The sequence below is a fragment of the Chiloscyllium punctatum genome, chromosome X (assembly GCF_047496795.1).
Source record: "Chiloscyllium punctatum isolate Juve2018m chromosome X, sChiPun1.3, whole genome shotgun sequence".
NCBI classification, from domain to species: Eukaryota; Metazoa; Chordata; class Chondrichthyes; order Orectolobiformes; family Hemiscylliidae; genus Chiloscyllium; species Chiloscyllium punctatum.
This window is the reverse complement of record NC_092791.1, coordinates 24,927,515-24,938,367: the sequence shown is the minus strand read 5'-3', so window position 1 is coordinate 24,938,367 and position 10,853 is coordinate 24,927,515. Positions and strand designations below refer to the sequence as shown.

The following is a 10,853-nucleotide window of genomic DNA, read 5'->3' as shown; positions in this document are numbered from 1 at the left end:
TCCCAATTCCCCAACTCACGCCACCATCCACTCCCCCAATCCTTGCTCCCATCCCTCCCTCTTCATCTGTCCCAATCCTGCATTCATCCCCTTCCCTCTTCACATGTCCCCTTCTTTTTATACCCCTCCCTCTATCCACCTCTTCATCTCCCTTCCCTCCCTCCCCCTTTCTTCATCCTCCCTTGCTCTTCATCCTCCCAGAACCCCCTTCCCTGTTCATCCCCCAATGTTCATACCCTCCCTCCCTCTTCACCACCCCCCAGATCACATCACCCCATCACAGCACCCAAAATCCCCCCACTCCTCCATAATGTTTCCTCACCCATAACATTTCCCCCTACCCGCCCATCAGGTTACCCCCTATGACATTCCCCTCAACCCAATATCACATCCACCCCTCCCCCCACCATGGTACTCACCTGCCCCAAATGACATCCCCCCAACCTCCATCACATTCCTTTGCCCAAGATCATATTCTACTATCACACCGTTCATAACTTTTTGTCATTTACATAAGCGATTTGGATATGAGCATAAAGAGGTACAGTTAGTAAGTTTGCAGATGACTCCAAAATTGGAGGTGGATTGGATAACGAAGAAGGTTACCTCAGATTACAACAGGATCTTGACCAGATGGGCCAATGGGCCGAGAAGTGGCAGATGGAGTTTAATTCAGATAAATGCGAGGTGCTGCATTTTGGGAAAGCAAATCTTAACAGGACTTATACACTTAGTGGTAAGATCCTAGGGAGCGTTGCTGAGCAAAGAGACCTTGGAGTGCAGGTTCATAGCTCCTTGAAAGTGGAGTCGCAGGTAGATAGGATAGTGAAGAAGGTGTTTGGTATGCTTTCTTTTATTGGTCAGAGTATTGAGTACAGGAGTTGGGAGGTCACGTTGCGGCTGTACAGGACGTTGGTTAGGCCACTGTTGGAATATTGCGTGCAATTCTGGTCTCCTTCCTATCGGAAAGATGTTGTGAAACTTGAAAGGGTTCAGAAAAGATTTACAAGGATGTTGCCAGAGTTGGAGGATTTGAGCTATGGGGAGAGCCTGAACAGGCTGGGGCTGTTTTCCCTGGAGCGTCGGATGCTGAGGGGTGACCTCATGGAGGTTTACAAAATTATGAGGGGAATGTACAGGATAAACAGACAAAGTCTTTTCCCTGGAGTCAGGGAGTCCAGAACTAGAGGGCATAGGTTTAGGGCAAGAGGGGAAAGATATAAAAGAGACCGAAGGCGCAACTTTTTCACGCAGAAGGTGGGACGGGTATAGAATGAGCTGCCAGAGGAAGTGATGGAGGCTGGTACAATTGCAACATTTAAAAGGCATTTGGATGGGTATATGACTAGGAAGGGTTTGGAGGGATATGGGCCGGGTGCTGGGACTAGATTGAGTTGCGATATCTGGTCGGCATGGACAGGTTGGACCAAAGGGTCTGTTTCCATGCTGTACATCTCTATGACTCTATAACATCTCCCCCTCCCCCATCCACCCCAGGTTCCAGCCTGCTTGTTTCCCTGCGTTGTCTCTCGACGTGCCTGCTGGAGCCTGCAGGGGGCGCCAGCGGGTCGGTGCGCACAGCTGCGATGGTGCCGAGCAGCAAAGGCGGCCCATCTTGCTGGTCTCGACTTGTTGGTGAGCAGGCGCGGAACGGAAGCGGTGCTGTGTGGATGGGGACGGAGAATCGGAGGTGAAAGTCCGGTGTGGGTAGAAACAGAGTGAATGAAAACCGAAGAGGAGGGGACAACGATCAGTGGAGCAATGGATTCGGTAAGTGAGAAAGCGGCTGAACCCCCCGGTGAAGAGCTGGGTAGTGGGCGCCACCTACTTCCGCAGCATCAATGCTTTGAACTGCTCAAGTTTATGAGATGAATCCGATCTGAATCATCCACCTGCATCCAAAATCATTGATAATATTGGGTTATTTAATTCTTCCTGCTCCAGTTCTACTCTTTGAGACTAATTTTGTTTTTGGGTTTAATAAGAACTGGGTAGAGGGGGTATCTCAGTCGGAAGGTAGGTTATCCAGATTGGTGTCGAGAGCCATAAATGGTCGATCTACTGAAAAACGTCATGTCAAAAAAAGGAAGGTTGAATATGGTAGTGTATTTAGTTTTTATTTGGGAATGGGGAGTGCAAGGGTAAAAGGAAAGCGTTGCAAAAGCCTCCCATTTGCGTTTATATGTACTGTATCCAATTGAGTCTGTAAGAGAAGACATTGTGGAAGGGACGGAATTGTTGGGGTAACCTTTCAGGGCTTGCTCCTCGCCACCCAGCAAAACTACCCGCCTCCCAGTTCCTGCTTATTTGGAGCAACTGTTACAAAGTGGGACGGCATATAGTCCCCGGTTAGATTTGAGAAAGACCTCCGAGAGAGTGAAGCATTTTTTTTCTGGTTCCTGAAACATGACTGTTATCCTTACCTATTATATTTGTATAACATGTTTGTTTGTTGAACATATATGATTAATTGCTGTTTTCATGTTCCGTCTAAATTCTAAGCAATTGATATAAAGTATTCAAAGGTAGTTACAACAAACTGAGTCTACTACAAAGTTGGCATTGTGCACTGCTTTCTTTGCCACAATGTAGCCTTGATGTAACCAATATCTTGACTATGGAATTTTTAAAATTTTCCCCCAATGCTGAACAAATTATTCTTTACCAAAAGCAAATTGTTGATTACCTTGGGGACTGGAGTAATTCTCCAGAGGCCATGGATATAAACAGAAAGCATTAATAGGCTCTGTCAATATCCAGGTTGTGTGTATCTTTCCAGCAACCACATGAAAGATTGCAGGCAGAGAGATTTGTTCAATATCTCTCCAGTGCTGAACTTTGAGAGTTGTTACTGTATTGACTGGAATATGATGGCTCTGGGAAGACTATGAACTTCAAATCCAACCTGCTGGCAGAGGCCGTCAACATTTTTTTATTTACAAAATTGTTTCTTAATCTTGCATTTTTGTGCCTCACTGTTGCAAGCCTTCTTTAATTACCTTGTGTTGCAGTTGCTGACTTCCATTTTCTTGTAATGAGAGGTTCTTTTGAACATAATAGGTTATCATTCCAGTTTGTGACTGCCATCCTTGTTTAATCCTGGCATTTCTTGTTGAAATGAGATTTGAGACCAGCATGAGGTATTATGTTGGAAATCACAACCAACTAGAAATTTATCTTAATACGGTCCTACCAGATCTGTGTGTCTCACATCTCATGCATTTAGTTTAGTTATTTTAATCAACCTGCTCAGACATGTTATGACACACTCCCAGGGCAGATGCGAGTTGAACCCAGATCTTTTGGCCTAGAGCCAAAAGATGTGCCACAAGATCTTAGTACGTCCAGCGTATGCAGATTTTTGATTTGATTTATTGTAGTCACATGTACCTAGGTGCAGTGAAAAGTCGTAAGTAGTACAGGCAGATCATAGCAAGTAAGGGTATAGAGATGAAAGGGTGCTCAGACAGAGCAAGGCATACAGGTTGCATGGTACAGGAGGTGCGCAAAGCAAGATCAACATCAACATTAGCATTAGATATAGCAACCCAGACATGTTTTACTGAAATGTCATCTTGAAATCTTCTGTGCTTCTGATATACTTGAAATTTTCAAAGCACTTTTCAATTTGTTCAGCACCTTCACCAAACATTTTAAACTGGAACTGATCTGAGGCCCACTGGCTTAATGGATGGATTTGTGGCCTCTTCCCAGTCTACTTTGTCTGAACCTATAAGTATAATGTTCTATTCCTTTCTACCTTGAGTTAATCTAGCCCTGTGTCATTCATTGCTATTACCTTAAAAAAATCACCTTATGGTTTCATTTATTGACCACTCTTCATGTAAACAAGTTTCTGCCAAATTCACTATTTGGATTTGTTACTGACCACACTTCTGAAGAGACTTATGGATTTTATTTAGTGATGATATGCCATAAATGGTGCATCTTCTGTCATTGAAAATTGAGTGTAAAGAATAAAGTTCAGAATTGTAAATATTAACTTGCATTAGTTTTATAGCATAAAATGGGACAGATTTCCTGGTTGGAAAGATTTTATGACAGCGATAAAAATATTGGTTTACCCCTTTCACATGACACATGGGCACATGAAGCTGGCTGCAATGAAACTTTGAGTAGTACTGAATAATTCAATCACTTCCTAATGAAAATTAATCCGTCTGACAGTATTTTTTTTTAAAAAGTTCATGCAAATGTAGCAACAGCACAAAAGTCTGAGTACCTTCAATTCATTTGGTTGACAAGTTGTACCAGTTCCAAAGAATCCCTCAACTTGAGCCCATTTGTTAGTTACTCATGAGAAGCTAATGTTTATGAGAACATCTCACAGCATTTGATATTTGTGGAACATTGTTTCTGCTGCAACAGGGTAGCGATTCTGAATCTGACTGTTTTTCAGTGTTACTTGTGGCTGTTTTGATACAGTCATCAGTAGCTAATGATGTGTGAATATTTTTGTCAGCTGTGAAGGGCATTGTAGGGGATGACGCACTTCTAAGGATTGGTTGAAGAGAGTGTTGTATCTTTTTAAAAAAATTTTTCTTTAACCCCCACACTACCGCCTAACTGCAGTAGTGCTTATTCCACCCCCCCCCCCAACCCCACCCATGTTGTGTGTGTGTGTGCAGGTGTGAGACACAGTGAAAAACACAATGTGCACAAATCTTTATTCAATTTCCACCACCAGGAAGGAAAGAAACACCCAAGTGGCCAGTGACAAGCACTGCCCTTCACATCAAAGGGCAGTACTGTGTGATCAAACAGTGAAGGGGAGGGCAGGGATCAAATCAAAATAGAGTTGGAGAGGGAAATAATGCACTCCACTCCCTGCGGCGCCCACCTCTCCATGAACAACTCCAGGGTGTTGATGGACACCGCGTGCTCCTTCTCCAAGGACACCCGGGCTCTAACGTAACTGCGGAAGAAGGGCAGGCAGTCGGCCCTAACGACTCCCTCCATGGCCCGCTGCCGGGACCTGTTGATGGCCAGTTTGGCCATGCCCAGGAGGAGACCCACGAGGAGGTCTTCAGACCTGCCCTCCCTCCTCCGTACCGGGTGCCCAAAGATCAGGAGCGTGGGACTGAAGTGCAACCAAAAACAGAGAAGAATGTTTTTAAGAAAATCAAAAAGGAAGTGCAAATGGCCGCACCCAATATATATATGGTCCACGGACTCCACAGAACAAGCAGTTGGGCTGGGAGTCTGTGAACCACCGCAATCTAAGGTTGAGGGGGATCACTGCGTGCCGCACCCTCCACCCCAGATCCCCGAGAGAAAGAGGGGAGGACTCCCACGTAGAGAGCCCTCCACTGGGGATCCCCAATGACCGGTGGCAAATGGGCACGCCAAGGTGTGTCCGGGTGGTGGATGAGGGAGAAGAGGTGGATGGTGTGCAGCAGCAGCCGATACAGGGCCCGTCGTTTTATGCCCTTTAAAAGGGACAAAACTAAAATTCCGGAGGCGGCTCAGGTTGTGGGGCACAGGATCCCGGGGGAAGTACGGGACTTTGGGGCCAATGTGAAATTCCGTCCGGGCTGGGGTACAATGCTGTGTTTTAATTGTGATGAGAGCCACCCCCTAATTTCACTGCACATGGTTCTACAACAAATACAGAGGAACCTTAATTATCTGGCATTCGATTATCCAGCAAGATCGCAAGATCCTGATCCTAAACTCTGTTATCCAAACATTCGATTATCCGAACAAAATACTCCCTGCCTGTGTCATTCGGATAACCGAGGTTCCTCTGCAGTTAATGTGTGAAACCATGAAGGGCTTGTACCAAACTTGTCTTGACTGGACATTTTGCTAAATCTATACAATGCACTACTCAGGCCGCAGCTGGAATAGTGTGAAGGGGTTTGGACCCTTTATCTAAGGAAATATATGCTGTAATTGGAGGCAGTCCAGAGAAAGATCTCTAGGTTGATACCATCTATGGAAGCACTGTCTTATGAGGAGAGATTGAGTAGATTGGGCTTGTGCCTGGTGGAATATTGAAGAATGAGAGGTGGCCGTATTGAAACATACAAGACCCGAAAAGGATTTGATAGGGGAGATGCGGAAAAGTTGTGCGAGTCTTGGACCAGAGGGCATAATCTCAGAATATTTAAAGCAGAGATGAGGAGGAATTTCTTTTGAGGAGTGAGAGTCTATAGAATTCTCCACCCCAGAGGGCTGTCAAGGCTGGGTTATCAGGAATATTCATGGCTGAATGTTAATCAGGAAGGAATCAAGGGTTATGGGGAAAAATGAAGGTGAGTATTGTCAGATCAGCCATGATCTCATTGAATGACAGAACAGACTGGATGGGCTGAATGGCCTACTGTTGCTCTTGTGTTATTGACTTTATTAGGATAGAATGTGTTGCAATAAGCATTGGTTTATTTGGAGAAGATGTCTTGTTGCAAAAGTGAAGAAGTACGTGACTGCATTTGTCTCCATGTCTAAAGTTGTTACTGCCAGTAATCACAATTTAGGAACTGCAGTGGTTATTCTGATCTTTTCCCTGTTGTTTGATACTAAAAAATATGAATATAAATTGTTTACACCCATTTCATTTACCCCACACACTTCATTTGCGTTTTCCAGAACTTATTTAATCTCCAGAAAGGTGAGTAATTATGGGTAAAACTTGCAAGGAGAGGTGGAAGTTCTGTCTTCACCTACTCTACCTTATCCAAAAAAGGAAAACCTCAAATGCAGTACTACTTGAACATTTCAGCATTGAGAGTGTGGAGGCTGCCCTTGTGTTTGATTCCTATGTTGCCATTGAGCAGGGAAGATTGAGGCTACTTACTGAAAGCCTCACATGGAGTACTGATTCAAGGTGCCTTATCCTCACATCTCTCATGAGTACAGATGGACGAGGAGTCAGCTATTCAGGGAAACTGCTTGATGATGCATCAGAGCACCAAAGTGCAATTGTATTGTAACCAGTGTACAGTGTTAAAGCCACCTTGTCCATGCAGCCACCTTGGCAGCTTTGGTCTCTGTTTGTGCCAGTGCTGGGCAACAATAGTGTTTAGGCAGAGCATGCAGTTCAAGTGGGACCCTGAATGCACGAAATACATCTGAGAGCCCTGAACTTTTGCAGGTAATGCCTACTACTCCATACAGTTGAATGACAGAAAAGCTAAAGATAATGCAAATGGAAAGGTCATAGATCTGAAACATTAACCTTAAGTTTCTTCCTCTCCTCTGCAGGTGATTCCTGCCTGATTGGTGTTAATATTTTTTTTTCCTTCTAATTTCTGCATCTGCAGTATTTTTGATTTGTTTTCTTTGATTTAGTGGGTTGTACAGGGTTAAACTAGTCTATTCTAACTAATGTTCAGAAACTCTTCTGATGCATCCACAGCGCATGCTCAGCAATATGACAACAGTTGCATACAGTCAGTGCTTTGTGAAGGTTGATAATGGGCAGTCATTTTCCATGTTTATAAATGGGCAACCATTTATCACGGGTGTCATATTTTTGGTTCTGGTGTGCATTTTTATCATACTAAATTCCATCTTGAACAGTATCAATTTCCCCTAATGCTGCCAGCTGGCCAGCAGAGCTTGCGGTCATTTCCAGATTTCATGATACACGATCCAAGTATCCTCTCCAGTTTTGTTTATAAATGTTCTTTGTAGCAGCTCGCCCAGACCAAATCCTTGTCAACTCCAGCAACTTCTCCCAACATCAACGGAGACTCTTGTCAGCTGTGGCTGACTCATTTCTGAATCTCAAGTCCCACACCAGGGCTTGTGCAGAAAAGTCCAAGTTGACACTGGAGTGGCAGTACTGAGGGAGTGCTGTAGTGTTGGCAGCGTTGTCTTTTTGAAGGGAGCAGTGAACTGAGAGATGGGAGAGATCCCACTATTTCAAAGAAGAACTGGAGAGTTCAGGCCAATATTCATTCCTCAGTCAACATCATGGAAAACCAGTGAGCCAATCCTAATTACTTTGCTATTTGTGGGAGCTCACAACATGTCAAAAAGCACTTAATTGGGCACCCATGCAAAGTGCAATTAAAAATGCAAATTTTTTTTCCTCTTTATTCATCAGCACTGTTTGGTCTCTGCCAGTTTTCAATACAGCTCACTATTTGCTATTAATTTTGCCAGCTTTTGTCCTTTTTTAGATGATCAGTCTTGTTAAAACTCTGGATTTTCATCACTGGATTGTTAGTGTGTACACAATGATTAACCCTCTCTGGAGGGCTCCAGTGGGGCTATTGCATATGAGTGTGACCTTTAAAGCCATTCTGCCAAATCTTATTCTGCCACAGTTATCGGCACAACAGCAGGGACCCCACATGCATCGCTGTTTTCTAAAGACATTGGTTGCTCAATTTTTAAAATAAAAGTGCCATTTCTGTTGAAAATGCCAAGTACTATCCTACAATAATCCTACAATTAGGATTATTACAATCCTCCCCTTGTCTGCGTGGGTTTCCTCCGGGTGCTTCGGTTTCCTCCCACAGTCCAAAGATGTGCAGGTTAGGTGAATTGGCCATGCTAAATTGCCCATAGTGTTAGGTAAGGGGTAAATGTAGGGGAATGGGTTTGGGTGGGTTGTGCTTTGGCGGGTCGGTGTGGACTTGTTGGGCCGAAGGGCCTGTTTCCACACTGTAAGTAATCTCATCAAATAACACAGAGTAGTCAGCCCACAAATCCATGGAATATACATAAATACTATTACAGAATTCCTGAGCCAAAGTCCATGACTTGAGAAACAGGCAGACAGCTAGTAATTTTCGTCCCTGATTGTGAACATCCATACTTTCAATCAATGCTGATAGTGTCTAATATGCTGCTACATATTTCCCCATCTGTGCATATCACAATAATTGCTTTGTAATTTCCTGTCTGAAACTGCAGTTCTCATTAACAGTAGCTTTGTACTGTGTCAGTCCTGATGAGCTTTCATCTTTGAAGCAGTGATACTTAGAGTCATAGAGATGTATAGCACGGAAATAGAGGTAAAAACAAAGACTGCAGATGCTGAAAACCAAATACTGGATTAGTGGTGCTGGAAGAGCACAGCAGTTCAGGCAGCATCCAACGAGCAGTGAAATCGACGTTTCGGGCAAAAGCCCTTCATCAGGAATGAAGAAGGGCTTTTGCCCGAAACGTCGATTTCGCTGCTCGTTGGATGCTGCCTGAACTGCTGTGCTCTTCCAGCACCACTAATCCAGCACGGAAATAGACCCTTCCGTGCCAACCGGATATCTCCACCTAATCTAGTACCACCTGTCAGCATATCCCTCCAAACCCTTCCTATTCATATACCCATCCAAATGCCTTTTAAATGTTGCAATTGTACCAGCCTCCACCACTTCCTCTGGCAGCTCATTCCATACACTTATCACCCTCTGCGTGGAAAAGTTGCCCCCTTAGGTCTCTTTTATATCTTTCCCCTCTCACCCTAAACCTATGCCTTCTAGTTCTGGACTCCCCACCCTATGGAAAAGACCTTGTCTGTTTACCCTATCCATGCCTCTCTAGATTTTATAAAGCTCTATAAGGTCACCCCTCAGCCTCCAACACTCCAGAGAAAACAGCCCCAGCCTGTTCAACCTCTCCCTGTAGCTCAGATCCTCCAACCCTGGCAACGTCCTTGTAAATCTTTTCTGAACCCTTTCAAGTTTCACAACATCCTTCCAACGGGAAGGAGACCAGATTTGCAAGCAATATTCCAAAAGTGGCCTAACCAATGTCCTGTACAGCCGCAACATGACCTCCCAACTCCTGTACTCAATACTCTGACCAATAAAGGAAAGCATACCAAACGCCGCCTTCACTATCCTATCTACCTGCGACTCCACTTTCAAGGAGCTATGAACCTGCACTCCAAAGTCTTTGTTCAGCAACACTCCCTAGGACCTTACCATTAAGTGTATAAGTCCTGCTAAGATTTGCCTTCCCAAAATGCAGCACCTCGCATTTATCTGAATTAAACTCCATTTGCCACTCCTCAGCCCATTGGCCCATCTGGTGAAGATCCCGTAGCAATCCGAGGTAACCTTCTTCGCTGTCTATTGCACCTCCAATTTTGGTGTCATCTGCAAACTTACTAATTGTACCTCTTATGCTCGCATCCAAATCATTTATGTAAATAACGAAAGTTAGAGGGCCCAGCACCGATCGTTGTGGCACTCCACTGGTCACAGGCCTCCAGTCTGAAAAACAACCCTTCACCACCACCCTCTGTCTTCTACCTTTGAGCCAGTTCTGTATCCAAATGACTAGTTTTCCCTGTATTCCATGAGATCTAATCTTGTTAATCAGTCTCCCATGGGGAATCTTGTCGAACGCCTGACTGAAGTCCATAGAGATCACATCTTCTGCTCTGCCCTCATCAGTCCTCTTTGTTACTTCAAAAAACTCAATCAAGTTTGTGAGACATGATTTCCCAGGCACAAAGCCATGTTGACTATCCCTAATCAGTCCTTGCCTTTCCAAATACATGTCCGTCCTGTCCCTCAGGATTCCCTCCAACAACTTGCCCACCACTGATGTCAGACTCACTGGTCCATAGTTCCCTGGCTTGTCCTTACCACTCTTCTTAAACAGTAGCACCACGTTAGCCTACCCCCAGTCTTCCGGCACCTCACCTGTGACTCAATCTCAGCAAGAGGCCCAGCAATCACTTCTCTAGCTTCCCACAGAGTTCTCGGGTACACCTGATCAGGTCCTGGGGATTTATCCACCTTTCCCGGTTTCAAGACATCCACCAGCCTCCTCTGTAATATGGAAATTATTCAAGTTGTCCCTAAAGTCTATATCTTCCATATCCTTTTCCACACTAAATACTGATGTAAAATATTCATTTAGTATCTCCC

At 44.5% G+C, this 10,853-nt stretch overlaps 1 protein-coding gene across 2 annotated transcripts in view; it reads left to right on the top strand.

The window, feature by feature from the left end:
* Positions 1-1,593: 1,593 nt before the first annotated feature.
* The window catches only part of LOC140471327 (5'-AMP-activated protein kinase subunit gamma-1), a 61,167-nt gene continuing 51,907 nt past the window's right edge, over positions 1,594-10,853 (top strand). The window contains exon 1 of one of the 2 annotated variants that reach the window (XM_072567332.1): positions 1,594-1,770. In XM_072567332.1, coding sequence (XP_072423433.1) covers positions 1,723-1,770 — 48 coding nt within the window. In that variant the 5' untranslated portion in view covers positions 1,594-1,722. The remainder of the gene's footprint in view (positions 1,771-10,853) is intronic. The other variant, XM_072567333.1, reaches the window with a different exon arrangement.